This window comes from Bos mutus, chromosome 19 (genome assembly GCF_027580195.1).
Source record: "Bos mutus isolate GX-2022 chromosome 19, NWIPB_WYAK_1.1, whole genome shotgun sequence".
NCBI lineage: Eukaryota > Metazoa > Chordata > Mammalia > Artiodactyla > Bovidae > Bos > Bos mutus.
The window spans coordinates 22508268-22531520 of NC_091635.1; the positions used below are offsets into that span (position 1 = coordinate 22508268).

Here is a 23253-nt window from a genome sequence, read left to right on the forward strand (position 1 = left end):
AATAAAGAATTCAAAGAGATATAATGTACAGCATGGGGAATACAGTCAATAATATTGCAATAACTTTGTATGGCAACAGTTGTTACTTAGACTTGGTGGTCATTTTCTAATGTCTAAAAATACCAAACCACTGTATTATACACATGAAACTAATATAATGTTGTAAGTCAGTTATGTTTCATTTAGAAAAAAATGACTCTTTTCTTGTTCATCTGTACTTTTTTGGGTCGGAACTAAGAGAGTGCAGCACAGCTATATTTTAGACTTTCAAAAAGACTGATGGATTTCCAGACTAAGAATATTTAAAACTTGAAGTTGTTTTCTGTTTAAGAGAAACACTGTTGTCTCAAAGAGGGCAAATGTACAAGTAGAGAATATAAGTAAATAAATGTTTTTTGAGAAAGGATTTGAATCTTGGTCACCCTTTAATTATTAGTGTTCTCTATCAGTTTCAGAAATGATAGGGGGTGAGGCAGGGGGAAAAAGAGTGTGTTTAGCATTTCCAAGTATGCTGCTGCTGCCGCTGCTGCTGCTAAGTTGCTTCAGTCGTGTCCGACTCTGTGCAACCCCATAGATGGCAGCCCACCAGGCTCTGCCGTCCCTGGGATTCTCTAGGCAAGAACACTGGAATGGGTTGCCATTTCCTTCTCCAATGCATGAAAGTGAAAGTGAAGTCATTCAGTCATGTCCAACTCTTCACGACCCCATGGACTGCAGCCTGCCTGGCTCCTCCATCCATGGGATTTTCCAGGCAAGAGTACTGGAGTGGGGTGCCATTGCCTTCTCCGCCAAGTATGCTAAATTGGAATATTTACTATGTTAATTACTCAAGATGATTAGGATACATTTCAGGAAGATTTCTCTTTTGAGGGGATTCCCTGGTAGCTCAGCTGGTAAAGAATCCACCTGAAGTGCAGGAGACCCTGGTTCGATTCCTGGGTTGGGACGATCCGCTGGAGAAGGGATAGGCTACCCACTCCAGTATTCTTGGGCTTCCCTGGTGGCTCAGATGGTAAAGAATCCGCCTGCAGTGCAGGAGACCTGGGTTCTATCCCTGAGTTGGGAAGATCCCGTGGAGAAGGAAACTTATTCCCACTCTACTATTATGGCCAGAAGAATTCCATGGACTGTGTAGTCCATGGGGTCACAAAAGTCCAACACAACTGAGTGACTTTTGCTTCAGTTCATTTGGGTCTTTGTTGCTGTTTGGGCTTTTCTTTAGTTGCAGCAAGCAGGGGCTAGTTATGTTGTGTGGGCTTCTCGTTGTGATGGCTTCTTTTGTTGCAGAGCATGGACCCTAGAGCACAGGTTCAATAGTTGTGGCTTGGGCTTAGTTGTTCTGTGGCATGTGGGATCTTCCCGATCAGTCTCTCCTGCATTGGCAGGCGGATTCTTTACCACTGAGGCACCAGGGAAGCCTTTATGAATAGAAAAAACGGTTAAGTGATAAACTGCTTATTGACAACGTATAGGGTAAGATAGGACCCAAGTGGTGGCTTTTGAGTCATGATATGGCTTAAAATAGAGACTTAAAGGAGGTGATTTTAAGTCAAAACAAAACCCCCAAACCCTGGTTTGAACAAAGTAGAAAATAGAGATGGACCTTGTTATCCTGAGAGGTAGCACAAGCCAAAGATACTTAGACATATGCTGACACCTAGTAAATATATGAATTTTTTTCTCTTTTATAATATTTCCCTATTCCCAGGTCAGAACTAGCCCTGAACCTCTGAAGGCTATAGAACAGGAGGTGAGAATGGGCTTTCAAAACATTTTGCAAAAAGTAGATGAAAGTGATTAACTTTTGGTTACTTCCTCAACTGCCGCTCTCTAGATATCAAATGCTCAGTTTGAAAGACTACTGATGTTATTCACTGAGTGAGTGAAAGTCTCTCAGTCATGTCTGATTCTTTGTGACCCCGTGGACTACACAGTCTATGGAATTCTTCAGGTCAGAATACTGGACTGGGTAGCCTTTCCCTTTTCCAGGGGATCTTCCCAACCCAGGGATCAAACCCAGGTCTCCCACATTGCAGGCGGATTTTTTTTTACCAGCTAAGCCACCAGGGAAGCCCACTGAAATGAAAGAAAATTATTTCTTCTACAGCGGTTGCTAGGGCTTTACTGTAATCTATAAAGGAGAGAATAGAATAAGTAAATCCTATGGAAGTTCAGCTTATTTCTCTTTATACAGCTCTGGGTAAGAAGACTTCTATGTTTGCACAAATTCCATCCTCGGGGCAGAACGTACACAACTTGAAAGTATCCTGGAGACAGCCTAGTAAGTCATTTCACCATGGGCTGCCTCTCTAGTTAAACAGATTTGTTTAGTGCCTGTCGGGGCACCATTCAGCAAACATCATTTGAGAGCCTACTTCATGTCAGGCTTGATATGCTAGGCACTGGGGATATAAGGACAAAATAAGACTGTATCCTACCCACTAGATCAGGGTTAACCAGGGTAAGGCCATCACCTGGTTCATAACAGTGGAACCAGTACCATTTTCAGAAATATCTTCAGAAGTAGGTCATCTATGCCTCTGTTTTAATAAGCTAAATTTTTTTGAACCTATAGTATAACATAGAGCTAGACTTATTTCATCTTAGTGGTTCTTAGTGTTTCTTTGGGTCACGGATTCCTCTAGGAATCAGATTAAAGTTATGAAGCTCTCTAGAAAATACATGTATACGCAGAATTTTGTGATCTGTTTGTCTTTTGCTTAGATTAGGCTTAAAATCTTTGACACTAAAGACAGGTTTATATAGCAGAGTTACTTGCCCTCTTTTTTAGCTTATTTCAGAGGAAATCAGGCAAGCTACTTAAGAAAACACTATATTAGAACATTTCTAAATTGTCCTTAATTGACTATTTTATTTTTATAGTTGTGAACTTACTTTATAGTCTCTCTGAATATAACTAGCAATGGGGCAATGGCAAATAATATGTGACGTGTATATTCTATACAGTACTGGGTATGTGAGACATTGATGAATGGAACAGTAGAAAGTATTTTGTAAAGGTGTATAGACTTCTAGCCTGATATCTAAAACCAGTAGAAAAATAGCACAAAGACCAGATTGTTTTCACCATGGTATCTCAAGTGAAGCTAAAATTAATGGCACCTGTTCTCTTTTTCCCCTCATTCTCTTTTTTTTGTATGTGTGATTAAAAAAAAAAAAGTTTACTATTGTAACCATTTTAACTATACACTTAAGTAGTGTTAAGAATATTCATATTATTGTGAAACAGATTGCTACAGCTTTTTTATCTTGCACATCTGAAGCCGTATACTCATTAAACTCCTCTTTCGGTCCCTCCCCTCAGCACTGTCAACTACCACTCTACTTAGTGTTTCTATGAATGTGACCACTTTAGATACCTCATGTAAGTGAAATCATGTTGTATTTGTTTTTTTGTGAGTAGCTTATTTCACTTAGCATAATATCCTCAAGATTGATCCATACTGTGTCAAGGAAATCACAGGATTTCCTCCCATTTTAAAGCTGAATAATATTCCATTGTGTGTATACATATATATACATACATATATATATATATTTATACACCATATTTTGTTTATACATTTCATCCCTTGTTGGACATTTGGGTCGCTTCCACTTGTTGATTACTATGAATAGTTCTGCTGTGAATGTGAGTGTGTAAATCTCTCTTTGAATCCCTGTCTCCAAATCTTTTGGTTTTATAAGCAGAAGGGGTAGTGCTGGATCATATGGTGTTTCTATTTTTAATTTTATAAGGAAATGTTATACTGTTTTCCATAGCAGTTGCACCATCATATCACCCCACCAGCAGTACACAGGGGTCCTAATTTCTTCGCATCTCACCAGGACTTGTTATCTTGCACAGCACTTGTAGTTACAGCACTGGAACCCCAAGTCCGATTCCTTCATTTTGTGGGCATTGTTTAGTGACTTGAAAGCCTGTAATAGAGTTTCTTAAAGATTGAAAGACTTTGAGTGGCGTTACAAAACAAGTACATTTGTTAGAGACTTGACCGCCCAGGGAGTCTCCACTTGGGTCACCTACACGTGTCATTGAAGAGGATGTCTTAATGGCGTCAGGTGATTCAAATTGTTAGGCTGGTGGTCTTCAGATAAATAAAGCAGCATTTGTAGTTAAAATTGATAGCTGAAACAGTACAACCTGACATAGAGCAACATAAAATAGGAATTAGAGGTCTCTTGATGTCACAGATTGAATATAAAATAATAGCATGCAACTCCCCTACACCTTCACATTAAATAATTCATATCAATGCTTCCAGCTTCCATTTGCTGCTTCTGCTGCTGCTAAGTCGCTTCAGTCGTGTTCAACTCTGTGCGACCCCACAGACGACAGCCCATCAGGCTCCCCCATCCCTGGGATTCTCTAGGCAAGAATACTGGAATGGGTTGCCATTTCCTTCTCCAGTGCATGAAAGTGAAAAGTCAAAGTGAAGCTGCTCAGTCGTGTCTGACTCTTAGCCACCCCACGGACTGCAGCCTACCAGGCTTCTCCGTCCATGGGATTTTCCAGGCAAGAGTACCAGAGTCGGGTGCCATTGCCTTCTCCAAGCTTCCATTTAGGTCCTAGTAAAAATTTTTCCTTATTTTGTACCTGGAGTCTTAAGGACTTACTGTTGATCAGTGATACATTTTATATTTAACAACAGGCTAACATTTAAGATTGTCTTTCTTCTATCTTTAGTTGGATGCATTGTTAGTGATAAAATTTCATAATTTCTTCTATAGGAGAAAAAAATATTGTGCCCTCAGTCAAACACTGTGGCAGAGACTTTTCATTCCATTTGTTTATTGTTCAGTCCTCAGTCACGTCTGACGCTTTGGGACCTCATGGACTGCAGCATGCCACGCTTCCTTGTCCTCCCCTATCTCTAGGAGTTTGCTCATACTCATGTCTGTGCAGTCAATGATGGCATCCAGCCATCTCATACTCTGATGCCCCTTTCTCTTCCTGCCCTCAATCTTTCCCAGCATCAGGATCTTTTCCAGTGAGTCAGTTCTTTGCATCACATGGCCAAAATATTGGCACTTCAGCTTCTGCATCTTTCCTTCCACTGAATATTCAGTGTTGATTTCCTTTAGGATTGACTGGTTTGATTTCCTTGCAGTCCAAGGGACTCCCAAGAATCTTCTCCAGCACCGCAGTTTGAAAGCGTCAGTTCTTTGGCATCACCCTTCTTTATGGTTCAACTTTCACATCCATACATGACTGCTGGAAAAACCGTAGCTTTGACCATACAGACCTTTGTTGGCAAAGTGATGACTGTGTTTTAATATGCTGATTAGGTTTGTCATAACTTTTCTTCCAAGGAGCAAGCATCTTTTAACTTCATGGCTGCAGTCTCCGTCCCTCAGTGATTTTTTGAGCCCAAGAAAATAAAGTCTGTCACTGTTTCCATTTTTTTCCCCATCTATTTGTCATGAAGTGATGGGATTGGATGCCATGAGCTTAGTTTTTTGAATGTTGGGTTGGGTTTTAAGCCAGCTTTTTCACTCTGGTTTTTCACCTTCATCAAGAGGCTCTTTAATTGCTCTTTCTTTCCTGCCATTAGGGTGGTGTTATCTGCATAACTACCACACAATTGGGCTCATTTCACATACTAGCAAAGTTATGCTCAAAATCTTTAAAGCTAGGCTTCAGTGGTACTTGAACCAAGAACTTCCAAATGTACAAACTGTATTTCCAAGAGGGAGAAGTACCAGAGATCAAATTGCTAATATTTGTTGAATCATGGAGAAAGCAAGGGAGTTCCAGAAAAACATCTGCTTCTGCTTCACTGACTATGCTAAAGCTTTTGACTGTGTGGATCACAGCTGTGGAAAATTCTTCTACTGATAGGAGTACCAGACTATATTACCTGCCTCCTGAGAAACCACTATATGGGTCAAGAAGAAACAGTTAGAACCAGATATGGAACAACTGACTGGTTCAAAATTGGCAACAATTGACTGTTCAAATATTGTCATTCTGCTTATTTACTTACATGCAGAGTACATCATGTGAAATGCTGGGCAGGAGGAAACAGAAGCTAGAATCAAGAAATATAAACAACCTCAGATATGCAGATGATACCACTCTAATGACAGAAAGTGAAGAGGAACTAAAGAGCCTCTTGATGAGGATGAAAGAGGAGAGTGAAAAAGCTGGATTAAACTCAACATTCAAAAATCTAAGATCATGGCATCTGGTCCCATCACTTTATGGCAAATAGAAGGGGAAGAAGTGGAAATAGTCACAGATGTTATTTTCTTGGGCTTCAGAATCAGTGTGGACAGTGACTGCAGCCATAAAGTTAAAAGACAGTTGCTCTACAAGCCTAGACAGCGTATTGAATAGCAGAGACATCACTTTGTCAACAAAGGTCTGAATAGTCAAAGCTATGGTTTTTCTAGTAGTCATGTACGGATGTGACCTTAAAGTTGGACCATAAAGAAGGCTGAACATGAATATGAATTGATGCTTTCCAGTTGTGGTGCTAGAGAAGACTCTTCAGAGTCCCTTGGACTGCAAGGAGATCAAACCAGGCAATCTGAAGGAAATGAGCCCTGAATATTCATTGGAAGGACTGATGCTAAAGCTGGAGCTTCAATACTTTAGCCTCCTCATTCTAAGAGCTGACTCACTGGATAAGACCCTGATGCTGGGTAAGATTGAGGGCAGGAGGAGAAGAGGGCGACAGAGGATGAGATGGTTAGATAGCGTCACCAAGTTAATGGACATGAATTTGAGCAAACTCTGGGAGATGGTGAAGGACAGGGAAGACTGGAGTGCGGCAGTCCATGGGGTCACAAAGAGCTGGACATGACTGAGCTACTGAACAGTAACCACCACCACACAGTACGTCTTCAGGTGTTTGAGACAAGTCTTCATTATCAAATGATTGTGCAATTAGAACTGCCGTTATAACCTCTGATGACCACAGTAGTGTGTACTTTTATTGATAATACTGCCAGCCCTCTTTTATCTGTACTTTTTCTATTTAGAAGAATCTCAACGTATGTCTGGAAAAATATTATTACTTAACTATTATCCAGCTACTTGAAAACAAGCTACAGAGATTATTTGTTGATTACCTTTGGTAATAAGTGACTTACTAGTTGTTAACAGAATTTTCTCTCAAGTTTCTTAACCTATTTAAAAGGCCATTTAAATAAATTACTCATCAAAATGTTTTCCCTAATTATATTCGTAGGATGAACTTTCCGATGTTAGCCAGGGAGGATCTAAAGCCACCACTCCAGCGTCGACAGCTGCTTCAGATGTGGCAGCAACACCTAGCGATACTCCCTTACATGAGAACGGAGGGGTTGTGGAGGTTGCAGATACACCCGATAAGTCAGAGATAAGCAAGCATATCGAAGTACACGTAGTCCAGGAAACTAGAAACATAGCAACGGGTAAGTAACCTTAGTTTTTTCTATAGTGGCAAAGTGTTCAGTAAATCCAAATGATGCAAATGTGAGAAGGTACATCTCTGGGGGTGTTGCTGCTGTAGATTCATAAAATTGTACTCAATTGTAAATAAGCTTAAAAAATGTGATGATTAAGTTAAGTTTTGGAGAGTAAAAATGGCGTGGGTAGAGAGTGGCTGGGGTTTGGAGAGCCTGAAAGGCAGGAGGACATTCTTTATCTGTTCCCTGCCATAGGTCATAGTCTCTGTCCTTAAGCTCTGTATTTCACCCCTTAAATAAAGTGAAAATACTGAGTTCTGGCCTGGTGTACAGTGCATTGTGTCCAAAGTAACACAAATGAAAACTTTAGTTGTTTTTTTTTTTAGTTTCCGTATTGACTGTTAATTGAATATATGACCTATTGTCTGTCTAACCTTGTGCTTCTCAGCTCTCTAAAAATTTTTATGATCAAATGATGTATTTACAACCATAGAAACAATTTTCATATCGGGCTGTATGTGTTATATGCATTATTTTTGATATCTTGTCCTTTTCTAAGGTTCTGCTGAAAATGAAGAGAAGTCAGAAGTTCAGGCAATCATTGAATCCACTCCTGAGTTGGATATGGACAAAGATCTCAGTGGATATAAAGGCTCAAGGTATTGTTCAAGTCTAATTGGGATATCTTACTTCTTTCCTTTTCCCATCTCCCCTAAGCACATTGCTGTTCCCCCGTCTCTGACCAGATAAAGTGCGTTCAGATGTTTTGCTGAAGAAATGTTGATGTTCTATTTAAGTTTTCTCTTTTTGAAGCCAGACCTTTTACATAGTTTACATGTTCTGTGAACTGTTACCTTTGTAGCATCAGGGACTAGAAGCATGAAGAAGGATGGGGAAAAAAGACAGTGAAGGAGTATTCCATAAAGGAATAGTCCATGGTTTGTGGAACTTGGGAAAACATAAAAGCAAAAGTGGGGAAAGTATAATTTGAAAAAACCTATTCCTTCCTCCAAATCAGGAAGAAGAGAATGTATTCCCTTCAAAACTGTAATGGTTTCATTACTGCAAGAAATTAGTCTCATTTTAGTATCATTTTACATGGGGAGGCTGTTTAGTGATTAGAGGAGAATGGTTGTGTATCATCTTAATGAAGGTCGTCTGAATTGGAATTCTCCAGGCCAGAATACTGGAGTGGGTAGCTGTTCCCTTCTCCAGGGAATCTTCCCAACCCAGGGATCACACCCAGGTCTCCCTCATTGCAGGCGGGTTTTTGTTACCATCTGAGCTATCAGGGAAACCCTAGGATAAGACTATATGCATTCTAATCCTGACCTGGATTTGAATCTGAGGTAAGTTTCTACATCCATGAAAGAAAATTATGATAATACCTTAGATGATTGTAAGGAGTAGATGAATCAATATATGATAAAGCATTGGCAGAGTGCCCAGTTCAATAAAGGTTAGCTAACATTTCTATATGTTACCATCTGAGCAACCAGGGAAGTATTTTGTTATTACCATTTAACCTGAATACCATTTAACCTTAAAAACCATTTAAATTAATACTTAACTTAATGTACCATATATGTTACATTATATGTTACCATCATATAATTTTATCTTAATTATAACCTTACGAGACAGATGTCCTTCCCTTCACATATAAAGAAACTCAGAGTTGTATACTATTTTGTCCAGACTAACAAGAGGTGGAACTAGCATTCAGTCTAAGACTTTGATTTCAAAGGCTGTGCCCTATTGAAATATTTTTTTATTGTTTATTTAAGAAATTAAACAATGCAGTGTATAAAAAGTGAAATTTGCTTTTCCGTCCTCTCCTAAACCTACTTATTAACACTTGTGCCCACTTATCATTTTGAACCTCTTTTTAAAAATCAAAAACATATTTTTATTAGAGTAAAGCATGTATACAGTATTACGGTTAAATGGTAATAAAAAAATACTTCCCTGGTTGCTTAGATGGTAAATAATCTTTCTGCAGTGCAGGAGACCTGGGTTCAGACCCTGGGTCAGGAAGATCCCCTGGAGAAGGGAATGGCTACCCATTCCAGTTTTCTTGCCTGGAGAATTCCATGGACAGCGTAGCCTGACAGGCTATAGTCCATTGGATTTCAAAGAATTGAACACTACTAAGCAACTTAACACATTTTTTTTTCAATGTATGTATGCAGTATTAAGGTAATACAATTACAAATTACAAATGGTAATACAAAATATGAAGGGCCGTAGGAGCCCCTTGCCCCTACTGACCCTTCATTCCCATTCTCAAGAGGATATCTCTTATCGCCTCTCATGTCACTTTGCGTATTTATCTTCAGGTATCTAAATCACATCTTCATGTGCTATTCTTTGGTCTCTCTCTTTTTCAGTTGGGATTCTGTGAGAAAATCAAGTCCTAATGCCCTGCAGCACCCCATTTGTATAGTGAATTAACTGTACTCCTGTGTGTCTAGAACAGTACTAGCTGTGTACTTTCTTTGAAAAAATAAAGCAAGTAGTCACTCATCATTTTCTGAATTCTGTGGATCACATTAGGACCACGGGTTTAAAAAATGCTGCATTATTAGCTATTGACTTTATAGTGAAAGAGGACAAGGACATAGCTATTTAAACCATCATCTTTCCTTTCATAATTATTTTTCAGTTTCATTTAAATTAAGATTCACTGTTTGTATCATTATGATTATATAAATACTAACAACAGCCTACTCACAGATTATGCTATGATTACATTTCCTTTCTTTTACAACTTTGATTTTCTTTAATTTTTAGTAAAGGCTCAGGGTTTTTTTTGTTTTTATTTTGTTTCTTTTGCTTAGGTTTCTACACATCTATCACTAATTCGCTGACAGATACCCAACAAATCATAAATGTAAACATTCTCAAATGGCCAAATATAAAACCAGTTTCTTGGCAGCATTATTTCCATTCTCCAATGGTAGACTTTACTGTGTCTGCTCTGGTCCTGGAATTTGCTCTCATTTTCTTGCTGGGAGTTCTTTTCCTGTTTCTCCTCTGTGCTGTTTCCTGGGTACCATGTCATCTTGTTGCTGCTGTTGTTGTTCAGTTGCTTAGTCATGTCTGACACTCTGCTACCCCATGGACCCTGGAGCTTGCTTAAACTTGTGCATTGAGTCAATGAGGTCATCCAACCGTCTCATCCTTTGTCACCCGCTTCTTCTCCTGCTTTCTGTCTTTCCCAGCATCAGGGTCTTTTTCAGTGAATTGGCTCTGCACATCAGGTGGCCAAAGTATTGGAGCTTCAGCTTCAGCATCAGTCCTTCCAGTGAATATTCAGGGTTGATTTCCTTTAGGATTGACTGATTTGATCTTGCAGTTCACAGGACTCTCAAGAGTCTTCTTTAGCACTACAGTTCGAAAGCATCAGTTCAGTGCTGAGCCTTCTTTATGGTTCAACTCTCACATCCATATATGATTACTGGAAAAACCATAGCTTTGACTAGATGGACCTTTGTCCACAAAGTAATGTCTCTGCCTTTTAATACACTCTCTAGGTTTGTCATGGCTTTTCTTCCAAGGAGCAAACACCTGGCTACAGTCACCATCCCACATTGATTTTTAAAGTCTTTTACTGTTTCCATTGTTTCCCTATCTCTATTTGCCATGAAGTGATGGGACTAGATGCCATGATCTTAGTTTTCTGAATGTTGAGTTTTAAGCCAGCTTTTTCACTCTCTTTCACTTTGATCAAGAGGCTCTTTAGTCCTCTTCGCTTTCTGCCATAAGGATGTTGTCATCAGCATATCTGAGATTATTGATATTTCTCCCAGCAATCTTGATTCTAGTTCATGCTTCATCCAGCCTGGCATTTTGCATGATGTACTCTGCATATAAGTTAAATAAGCAGGGTGACAATATACAGCCTTAACATACTCCTTTCCCAATTTGGAACCAGCCTGTTGTTCATGTCTGGTTCTAACTGTTGCTTCTTGACCTGCATACAGGTTTCTCAGGAGGCAAATAAGGTGGTCTGGTATTCCCATCTCTTGAAGAAGTTTCCATAGTTTGTTGTGATTCACACAGTCAAAGGCTTTAGCCTAGTCAGTGAAGCAGAAGTAGATGTTTTTCTGGAATTCTCTTGCTTTTTTGATGATCTAGTAGATGTTGGCAATTTGATCTCTGGTTTCTCTCCGCCTTTTCTAAATCCAGCTTGTACATCTGGAAGTTCTTGGTTCACATACTGTTCAAGCCTAGCTTGAAGGATTTGGAGCATGACCTTGCTAGCATGTGAAATGACTGCAATTGTGTGGTAGCTTGAGCATTCTTTGGCATTGCCCTTCTTTGGGATTGGAATGAAAACTGAACTTTTCCAGTCCTGTGGCCATTGCTGAGTTTCCAAATTTGCTGGCATATTGAGTGCAGCACTTTAACAGCATCATCTTTTAGGACTTGAAATAGCTCAGCTGGAATTCCTCAACTCCACTAGCCTTGTTTTTAGTGATGCTTCCTAAGGCCCACTTGATTTTGCACTCCAGGATGTCTGGCTCTAGGTGAGTGATCACAACATCGCAGTTATCCAGGTCATTAAGATCTTTTTTTGTATGTGTATTTTTTGTATGTGTATGTATTTACTTTTGTGTGTGTATCTTTATTGTATGTGTATCTTCTGTGTGCCAGCTCTTCCGCTTCATGTCATCTTGCTTCTTGACTTATGCCTTTGTTTTGGCCGAACATATTCCTACTAGCCTTCCTGGAAAAGGCTGTTTGCAACTAAGATTTTTGAGAACTTGAATGTGATATATGTCATTTAAAGGGATGATTCATAGTTTGATTGAATACGGAATTCTATATTGGAAAATCTTTGTAAGTTTTCCTTCAGAATTGTGAAGACATTAATTCATTATCATGGTCAGTTTGGAGTGTTGCTATGTGGACTCTTGCTTTTTTATATATATTCTTTGTAAGCTTTAGGATCTTTGTCCCTATTTGTTGTTACTTTGTTTTTTCCTTTCTAAAGATTCATGATGATGTAGGGGTCTTCTTCTGTATCTGAGGTAATGTGTTTCATCTGCAAATTTTTATTTCCAGTTGAGAACTTTTTTCTTTATTTCTCTTTGTCTTCTCTCTTTCTGGAACTATTAGGTAGATACTGAACATTCTGAACTGACACTCATAAATCCCTTTTCCCTCTTTTTTTCTATCTCTTCTATTTTTGTTGTACTTTCTGGATGGTTTCCCCAACTTTATATCTCAACTGTCATCATTTTTTTTCCTTAAAAGCTTTTTCTTGGATGGTCACTTTTTATAACATCCTACAATTCTCTTGTGGATGTAGCTTTATTATGAAAATAAAATTATTGTGATTTTTTTTTCCCCCCAAATTTTTGCTGCTGTTTGCATTCATTGTCTCCTTTTATTCTGAGTACCCTTTCACAGTCCATGACTTTGGGGCTTTAAAGTTTATAATGGAGGCTTTCTTTGGATGTCTGGAGCTTTTTCTCTGTTTTGCTCATACTTAAGTAAAAGATTAAAAAGAGGTGGCATAACTACACAGAAGAATTATATACAGAAAAGGTCTTAATGACCCAGATAACCATGATGGTGTGTCACTTACCTAGAGCCTGAGATCCTGGAGTGCAAAGTCAAGTGGGCCTTAGGAAACATTACTAAAAATAATGCTAGTGGAGGTGATGAAATTCCAGCTGAGCTGTTAAAATTGCTAAAAGATGGTGCTGATAAAATACTGTACTCAATATATCAGCAAATCTAGACTCAGCAGTGGCCACAGGACTGGAAAAGGCCAGTTTTCATTCTAATCCCAAAGAAAGACAGGGCCAAAGAATGTACAAAATACCAAACATTTGTGCTCATTTTGCATGGTGGTAAGGTTAAGCTCAAAATCCTTCAAGCTAGGTTTTGGTTGTACATGAACTGAAAACTTCTTTAACTCAATGAAACTACGAGCCATGCCATGTAGGGCCACCCAAGATGAACGGGTCATGGTGGAGAGTGCTGACAAAAAGTGGTCCACTGGAGAAGGGAATGGCAAACCACTTCAGTATTCTTGTATGGAGAACCACATGAGCAGTATGAAAAGGCAAAAAGAGAGGACACTGAAAGATGAACTCCCCAGATCAGTAGGTGCCCAATATGCTCTGGGAGACCAGTGGAGAAATAACTCCAGAAAGATTGAAGAGATGGAGTCAAAGCATAAACAAGACCCAGTTGTGGATGTGACTGGTGATAGAAGTAAAGTCTGATGCCGTAAAGAGCAATATTGCCTAGGAACCTGGGATGTTAGGTCCATGAATCAAGGCAAATTGAAAGTGGTCAGACAGGAGATGGCAAGAGTGAACATCGACATTTTAGGAATCAGTGAACTAAAATGGACTAGAATGGGTGAATTTAACTCAGATGGCCATTATATCTACTACTGTGGGCAAGAATCCCTTAGAAGAAATGGAGTAGCCATCATAGTAAACAAAAGAGTCTGAAATGCAGTACTTGGATGCAATCTCAAAAACGACAGAATGATCTCTGTTCATTTCCGAGGCAAACCATTCAGTACCGCAGTAATCCAAGTCTATGCCCCAACAACTAATGCTGAAGAAGCTGAAGTTGAACAGTTGTAAGAAGACCTACAAGGCCTTCTAGAACTCAAGTCCAGAAACGAGGTCCTTTTCATTATAGGAGACTGAAATGCAAAAGTAGGAAGTCAAGAAATACTTGGAGTAACAGGCAAATTTGGCCTTGGAGTACCGAATGAAGCAGGGCAAAGGCTAATAGAGTTTTGCCAAGAGAACGCACTGGTCATAGCAAACACCCTCTTCCAACAACACAAGAGAGGACTGTACACATGGACATCACCAGATGATCCATACGGAAATCAGATTGATTATATTCTTTGCAGCCAAAGATGGAGAAGCTCTATACAGTCAGCAAAAACAAGACCAGTAGCTGACTGTGGCTCAGCTCATGAACTCCTTATTGCCAAATTCAGACTTAAATTGAAGAAAGTAGGGAAAACCCACTAGACCATTCAAGTATGACCTAAATCAAATCCCTTATGATTATACAGTGGAAGTGAGAAATAGATTCAAGGGATTAGATCTGATAGACCGAGTGCCTGAAGAACTATGGATGGAGGTTCACGATGTTGTACAGGAGACAGGGATCAAGACCATCCCCAAGAAAAAGAAATGCAAAATGGCAAAATGGCTGTCTGAGGAGGCCTTACAAATATCTGAGAAAAGAAGAGAGGCTAAAGGCAAAGGAGATAAGGAAAGATATATCCATCTGAATGCAGAGATCCAAAGAATAGCAAGGAAAGATAGGAAAGCCTTCCTCAGTGATCAGTGCAAAGAAATAGAAGAAAACAATAGAATGGGAAAGACTAGAGATCTCTTCAAGAAAATCAGAGATACCATGGGAACATTTCATGCAAAGGTGTGCAAAGAAATGGTATGGACCTAACAGAAGCAGAGGATATTAAGAAGAGGTGGCAGGAATACACAGAAGAACTATACAAAAAAGATCTTCACGACCCAGATAATCACAATGGTATGATCACTGACCTAGAGCCAGACATCCTTGAATGTGAAGTAAAGTGAGCCTTAGGAAGCATCATTATGAACAAAGCTATGGAGGTGATGGAAGTCCAGTTGAGCTATTTCAAATCCTAAAAGATGATGCTGCAAAAGTACTGCACTCAATATTGCCAGCAATTTTGAAAACTCAGCTGTGGCCACAAGACTGGAAAAGGTCAGCTTTCATTCCAATCCCAAAGAAAGGCAATGCCAAAGAATGCTCAAACTATCACACAATTGCACTCATCTCACACACTAGTAAAGTAATGCTCAAAATTCTCCAAGCCAGGCTTCAATAGTACGTGAGCCTTGAACTTTCAGATGTTCAAGCTGGATTTAGAAAAGGCAGAGGAACCAGAGATCAAATTGCCAACATCCGTTGGATCATTGAAAAAGCAAGAGAGTTCCAGTAAAACATCTGCTTTATTGACTACACCAAATCCTTTGACTGTTTGGATCACAACAAACTGGAAAATTCTGAAATAGATGGGAATACCAGACCACCTGACGTGCCTCTTGAGAAATTTGTATGCAGGTCAGGAAGCAACAGTTAGAAGTGGACATAGAACAACAGACTGGTTCCAACATCAAGGCTGTATATCGTCACCCTGCTTATTTAACTTATATGCTGATTACATCATGAGAAACTCCAGGCTGGATGAAGCGCAAGCTGCAATAAAGATTGCTTGGAGAAATATCAATAACCTCAGACATGCAGATGACACCACCTTAATGGCAGAAAGTGAAGAAGAACTAAAGAGCCTCTTGATGAAAATGAAAGAGGAGAGTGAAAAAGTTGGCTTAAAGCTCAACATTCAGAAAACTAAGATCATGGCATCTGGTCCCATCTCTTCATGGCAAATAGATGGGGAAACAGTGACAGCCTTTATTTTTGGGGGCTCCAAAATCACTGCAGATGGTGACTGCAGTCATGAAATAAAAAGATGCTTGCTCCCTGGAAGAAAAGTTAGGATCAACCTAGACAGCATATTAAAAGGCAGAGACATTATTTTGCCAACAAAGATCCATCTAGTCAAAGCTATGGTTTTCTCAAGTAGTCACATATGGATGTGAGAGTTGGACTATAAAGAAACCTGAGCACTGAAGAATTGATGCTTTTGAACTGTGGTGTTGGATAAGACTCTTGAGAATCCCTTGGATATCAAGCACATCCAACCAGTTCATCCTAAAGGAAATCAGTCCTAAATATTCATTGGAAGGATTGATGCTGAAGCTGAAACTCCAATACTTTGGTCACATGATGTGAAGAACTGACTCATTGGGAAAGACCCTGATGCTGGGGAAGATTGAAGGCAGGAGGAGAAGGGGATGACAGAGGATGAGATAGTTGCATGGCATCTCCAACCCGATGGACGTGAGTTTGAGTAAACTCCAGGAGTTGGTAATGGACCAGGCCTGGCGTGCTGCAGTCCATGGGTTCACAAGGAGTTGGACACAACTGAGCGACTGAACTGAACTGAAAACTTCCAGATGTACAAACTGGGTTTAGAAAAGGCAGAGGAACCAGAGATCAAATTGCCAACATTAGCTGGATCATACAGAAAGCAAGGGAATCCCAACAGAACATCTATACTCGTGCTTCACTGACTACCCTAAAGCCTTTGACTGTGTGGATCAGAACAAACTGTGGCAAATCTTAAAGAGATGGGAGTGCCAGACCACCATACCTGTCTCCTGAGAAACCTGTAAGTGAGTCAAGAAGCAACAGCTACAACTTTAAATGGAACAACTGACAGGTTCAAAATTAGGAAAGGAGTACTACAGTGCTATATATTGTCACCCTATTTGACTTACATGCAGAGTACATCATGCGAAATGCTGGTCTGGATGAATTGCAAGCTGGAATCAAGAATGCTGGGAGAAATATCAACAGCAGATATGCAGATTATATCCCTGTAATGGCAGAAAGTGAAGAGTAACTAAAGAGGCTTTTAATGAGGGTGAAAGAGGAGAGTGAAAAAGTTGAGTTGAAACTCAACATCCAACTAAGATCATGGCACGCAGTCCCATCACTTGATGGCAAACAGAAAGGGAAAAAGTGGAAGCGGTGATGGGTTTTATTTTGGGGGGGCTCCAAAATTTAGTGTGGATGGTGACTGCAGTCATGAAATTAAAACACTTTTGTTGCTTGGAAGGAAAGCTATGAGAAACCTAGACAACATGTTAAAAAGCAAAGACATCACTTTGCCAACAAAGATCTGTATAGTCAAAGCTTTGGTTTTTCCAGTAGTCATGTATGGATGTGAGAGTTCGGTCATAAAGAAGACTGAGCCCTGAAGAACTGATGTCTTTGAATTTTGGCGCTAGAGTAGACTCTTGAAAGTCTCTTGGACTACTAGCAGATCAAAGAAGTGAATCCTGAAGGAAATCAACCCTGAATATTCACTGGAAGGACTGATGCTGAAGCTGAAGCTCCAATACTTTGGCCACCTGATACAAAGAACTGCTCATTGGAAAAGACCCTGATGCTGGAAAAGATTGAAGGCAAAAGGAGAAGCGGGCAGCAGAGGATAAAATAGTTGGATGGTATCATCAACTCAATGGATATGAGTTTGAGCAAACTCTGAGAGACGGGGAAGGACAGGGAAGCCTCATGTCCTGCAGTCTATGGAGTTGCAAAGAGTTGGACACAACTGAGCGACTGAACAACAACAGAGTTTTGGCGTTTGTTGTAAAGAATCTACCTGCCAATGCAGGAGGCCTAAGAGACACAGGTTCTTTACCTCAGCTGGGAAGACCCTCTGGAGTAGGAAATGGCAGCCCACTCTGGTATACTGGCCTGGAAAATCCCATGTCCAGGAGTCTCGTGGGCTACAGTCCTTCAGATCACCAAGAGTTAAACACGACTTTAGCGAGTGAACAACAAGTAAATGATATTGATTCTTCAGTTTTCTGCCTATAACATTTGACCTTGGCTTCAGTTGTTCAGGGAGTAATCCAGGAAAATGGAGGTCTCACTGCTCTGGAGGGTTGGATTTAGGTTCTTACACTGCTTCTTGTACTTACTTTCATTCCATCCCTCTATCTTAATGTTTCTCTTGTGTACTTCTGTCTGCAGATTGCTGGTTATGTCAATTCCTAAGCTTTTCATGAATTTGGGTGCATGCTTTCTCTCTAAACACTGCTGGGTTGAGTTTCAGCTTAGTCTGGTCAGTTAAATAAGTTTCTAGTGTTTACCCACATGTTTTCCATCTTACAGAGTTTTGTTCATGTTGTGTGTGTTGTAGGTTCTTTTTCTGTTCCCTCTGTCCTTGTGGGCAGATATTTTTTACTGTCATTTTAGTTGCATTTTTGAATTATTGCGTGATAAATTACTATCTCCACCATATTTAACTGGAAATCTTGTGCAGACTTTTTTCTGTTAATGTTACATTAATGCTTAGACACTCACATTTCCCCATTTTCCCATACCGCTTCAAAAAGGGCCTACCTGCACTGTATTGCAACTTGCTTTTTAGAAAGCACTTCATTATAATGGGTTTCTTTCATTTTTGAAGCTCTATTTTAATGTTTTTAAAGTTAAAATTTTAAACTTTTAGATGTATACGTAACTTACTTCATCTGTGCCCTTTTAATGATCACTTAGGTTGTTTCAACTTTTGCTGCGCTGACCATCCTTTTACATACATAATTGCCTTCTTGTGACAGAGCTTTTGTAGGATTTTTTATTTAAAAAAAAATCTTTTTTTCCCATACCACAGTGCTTGCAGGATCTTAGTTCCCTGACCTGGGCCACCACAGTGAAAGTGCCAAGTCCTAACCAGTGGACCACCAGGGAATTCCCTGTAGGAGTATTTTAGACATCAAGTCCTTGGTCACTGGGTATTTGCATTTTAAATTTTAGTAGATCTTGCCAAGTTGCCCTTAAAAGAGAAATAAAATGGCCGTTCCAGTTTATATCCAGATAACATAGATCATGGTAAAGATCATGGATTCTGAAGCCTGGCTGCCTAGGTTTGAGTTCTGCCTGTTTGACTTATTTGCTGGATGATTTTGGCAAATTCCGTAACCTCTTTAGTTTGCTCTTCTGTAAAGCTGGGATAAGAGCAGCAGCTCTTTTGTAGAGCAGATGTAGTTTTAACAAGGTAATATAGGAAAGGACTTAGACCACCGCCTGAACAATGCAGAATAGTGCTCTCTCTTAGCTGCTGGTTTTGTTTGTGTCTGCTAGGATCTGACCACAAAAACATTCTGTATTTTCTTCACTAGTTCTCTCTGTGGAATATAATGAAAATTTCTTAGGAAACCTGTGAGAAATTCTTTTAAATTATATTTTATATTAAATATTACAGGTTAAAAATTCTTATGTAACTTAGCCTTTTGTATTCATTTTGCACTGTTAAAAACATCTTTGACATATCTGTTGATTTGGTTTTGTTTTTGTTGCCTAGCACTCCCACCAAAGGCATAGAGAACAAAGCTTTTGATCGCAATACAGAATCTCTCTTTGAAGAACTGTCTTCAGCTGGTTCAGGTCTAATTGGAGATGTGGATGAAGGAGCAGATTTACTAGGTATGATAGTTTATCTGAAATAGTATCATACTGTTTTAAAAATAGATTTTTTAAATGATATGATGGAACATTTCTTAAAAATGTCCCTAACTGGGGCTTCCCTGGTGGCTCAGTGGTAAAGAATCCGCCTGCCAATGCAAGAGACCCTGGTCTGATCTCTGATCTGGGGAGATCCCATGTGCCACAAAGCAACTAAGCCTGGGGGCCGCAACTGCTGAGCCCCCATGCCGCAACTACTGAAACCCGTGTGCCTTAGAGCCCAGACTCCACAACAGGAGAAGCCACCACAGCGAGAAGCTTGTGCTCTACAACTAGAGGGTAGCCCTTGCTCGCCCGCAACTAGAGAAAAGCCTGCACATCAAGGACCCAGCACAACCAAAAATAAACTTAAGAGAAAAAAAGTCCCTAACTGTCCAGTGGGGCAGAGTTATTGTGCTTTTAAGTAATTAGTAGGAATGTATTCTTTGAAGTCATGAAAGTTTTAAATGAAAATGTCTTCGCATGTGGATGCATTTAGAATTGAATTACTTTTTAGTTTGTATTTTAAATTCACATACACAATTTATTGAACTCCTTCCTGCTGTGTTCTGAGAACAGTATTACATATAAGAAACACAGTGATATATGTATATATGTGGTTATATATAGATGTATAGATTTTATGGATTGATGGATAGTTACTTCCTGGCTTAAATAGAGTTCATTAAATTCACTTGACTTTTCTAAGATTTCAGAGTATTCTGTTTTAGCTTCTTGAGAAATATGTTAGAGTTTGTGTTGTTGAAGATTATCTGGTTTGAAAAGGATACTGTATTTGGCTCTTCTACTATTGATCTGGTTTGTTGTTGTTGTTCAGCCGCTAAGTCTTGTCTGACTCTTTGCGACCCCATGGACTATAGCCTGCCAGGCTCCTCTGTCCATGGGATTTCCCAGGCAAGAATACTGGAGTGGATTGCCATTTCCTTCTCCAGGGGATCTTCCTAACGCATGGATTGAACCCTGGTCTCCTGCATTGGCAAGCAGATTCTTTACCGCTGAGCCACCAGGGAGTGAATGACCTTTGCCAAATATCTTAACCTCTCTGGGCATTAGTTTCTTTGTGTATAAAAAGAAAGACTTGAGCTCTAATTCAGGGGTTGGATAGGCTGCGACTCCTGGATTATTTGTGTGTACAAATAAAGTTTTATTGGGACACAGCCACACATTTTTTTAAAAAAAAAAACGTTTTATCTTTGATTTTGGGCTTCCCAGGTGGCACAGTGGTAAAGAATCTGCCTGGCAATGCAGGAGATGCAAGAGATGCAGGTTCAATCCCTGGGTCAGGAGGATCCCCTGGAGGAGGAAATGGCAACCCACTCCAGTATTCTTGCCTGGAAAATCCCATGGATAGAGCAGCCTGGTGGGCTACAGTCCATAGGTCTCAAAGAGTTGGTCAGGATGGAACACACACACACAGCCACACAGACACACCCACACCCACACACCCCCCCCCACACACACACCCCCCGAGACAGACACCCACCCACACAGACACCCACACACAGTAGTTGCTTTTGCCCCACAATAGCAGAGTTAAGTTGTCCCTAACAGGGATTATGTGGTTTACAAAGCCTAAAATATTCACCATCTGGGCCTTTACACAAAAAGTTTTCAACTGCTCTAAGTGATCTTTAAAGTTTCTTTGAACAATAATTACATGAATGAGATTTCCCTGAGGGTCCAATGGTTAAGACTCTGTACTTCCACTGCGGGGGACATAGGTTCGGTTCCTAGTTGGTAAACTAAGATCTTGCAAGTTGCACCATGAGGTCAAAAAAAAAAAAAAAAAAAAGTTTATATGAATCTGACTCCTGTCAATTAGCTTTGATGTGCCTTTCTTTATAACTTAAGACCTTATAGAAATTTAATACATTATAGTATTAAAAATTTATGCCTTTGGAATGGATTCTGGTCTCCAAACATTTTTTGTATCCCTTAGTAATTCGGTATAGATTACACTGTTCTTAAAAGGTGCTGTTTGTCAGTCTTGTGGATACAGAGAGGTGTTGCTTGCATTCATTTATGTCAAATTCATCGATTACCAGTTATGTCCTCAATAAGTATTTTTTGAAGGAAACACAGTTTCTGTCTACACAGAGCCCATAGGCTTACTTAAAGTAAGAGAGATTGAAAGTACATTAATAAAATTAGGTATAGACTCCCACCACTAAGTAAAACATTGGAAGCTTTGAATGGACTTGCATTTTTCAAGGATATCTTAAGGATGAATTCTTAAGAAGCACTCCGTTTTTACATTTAAATTTATGCTCTAACTTTGTTAACATTAAATTGTGCGTGAAAAGTTCCTTTTAAGATTTGATATAAGAAACTGATTTCCTGCCAAAATTGAGGAACAGATGCAAAAAAAGTTAGAAAAAAGAATTTTTAATGTTTAAACACATTCTCAAATTTATATATAGTAAAGCACAGTTTTTTGTTTTGACAAATGCATAGAATTGTAGAGCCACCACCAGAATTAATATATATCACCTCTCAAAAAATTCCTTCATGTTTCCCCTTTGTAATTTGCCAGACTGAAGTACTTTTTACCCTCTGCTTCCTTATAATCCAGTATTGAATAATATCATTATTGAGGTTGGTGGCCCTAAACTTAACTTTCTTGTAAAGATGTAAGAAGCCACATAAAGCTTAGAAATAATTGTTATCTTTTAAATCAAATATTTTTCCAAAAGTTTCCATTCTTTTAAGTCAGAAAATTAAGCATCATAAATGGCTTAAAACAAAATCCTGATTTCCTTTCTACTTTGAAAAAAAGAAATAAACTGTAAACTACTGTCTTTTAAGCCCTTTTGCAGATATTTATATATTTACCTAGAAAATGTTCCAGAGTTGAAGTTTTCATATGTTACCTTAAGTGATTTAAGCCTATATGAATACTTTTGGTCAAAAATATTAAATGAAACCTCCAATGCACATAGTTGTTCCTTGGCTTCTTTTCTGTTTTATTCAGCAATAGTAACTGCATTGTAATACTCACAAACTGGAACATGGTTAAACTGGTAAAATTGTTTCCCAAAGTTCCTTAAATTGTCTTCAGTTGATAAAGAAGTCCATTTCTATAACTCGTTATTCGTTTTACAATTATTGTGTTATTGTAAAACTCTTCCCTGGTCTTTGTAATCATTATGCATGTAGTCAGTTTTAGATTACTTTCTTCAAATTTTAATAGTTTAAAAAAGATAATCCCCCACAGTTTGTCCTTTATCTTGACTGATATCTCATTCTTTGACTTTATTTCCACTGATTGTTTTCTCCATTCACTTTTGTCACTTACCCCCATGGCCACATTCTAGAACTTGTGAATCATACATTAATTCATCCTATTCTTGAGATTTTCTTTAATTTTCTTACTATTGATGAAATTTTATTTTTTCAGTTTCACTATTTTAACTAACTTCTTCCTGTTACCATTTAAACATGTTCTGGTCTTTACCATTTTAAAATAAAACTACTGCCGTCTTTTGATTCCATATCTTTCCACCAGATGACTCTCCTCCCATTTCCAGCCATGGTTTTTTGCAGCAGTATCAGTGAGGCAGGTGTCTGTTATGTGTCCGGCACTATTCTAGATTGATATACCAGTGAATGAAGCAGACTTCTTGAAAGTGTGTCTGCTTTTAACAGGCAGGATTTCGCTAGCCTCACTTGCGCCTCGTGTGACTGCAGTCTGTCATT

The 23253-nt window shown here is 39.2% G+C and overlaps 1 protein-coding gene across 4 annotated transcripts in view; it reads left to right on the forward strand.

Moving 5' to 3' along the window:
* SPAG9 (sperm associated antigen 9) overlaps window positions 1–23253 on the forward strand; it is a 150358-nt gene that overhangs the window by 86452 nt on the left and 40653 nt on the right. For all 4 annotated transcript variants that reach the window (XM_005890268.3, XM_005890270.2, XM_070389674.1 and 1 more), the window contains 3 exons: window positions 7218–7422; window positions 7976–8075; window positions 19397–19518. In XM_005890268.3, the coding sequence (XP_005890330.2) occupies window positions 7218–7422; window positions 7976–8075; window positions 19397–19518 (427 nt within the window). The remainder of the gene's footprint in view (window positions 1–7217; window positions 7423–7975; window positions 8076–19396; window positions 19519–23253) is intronic.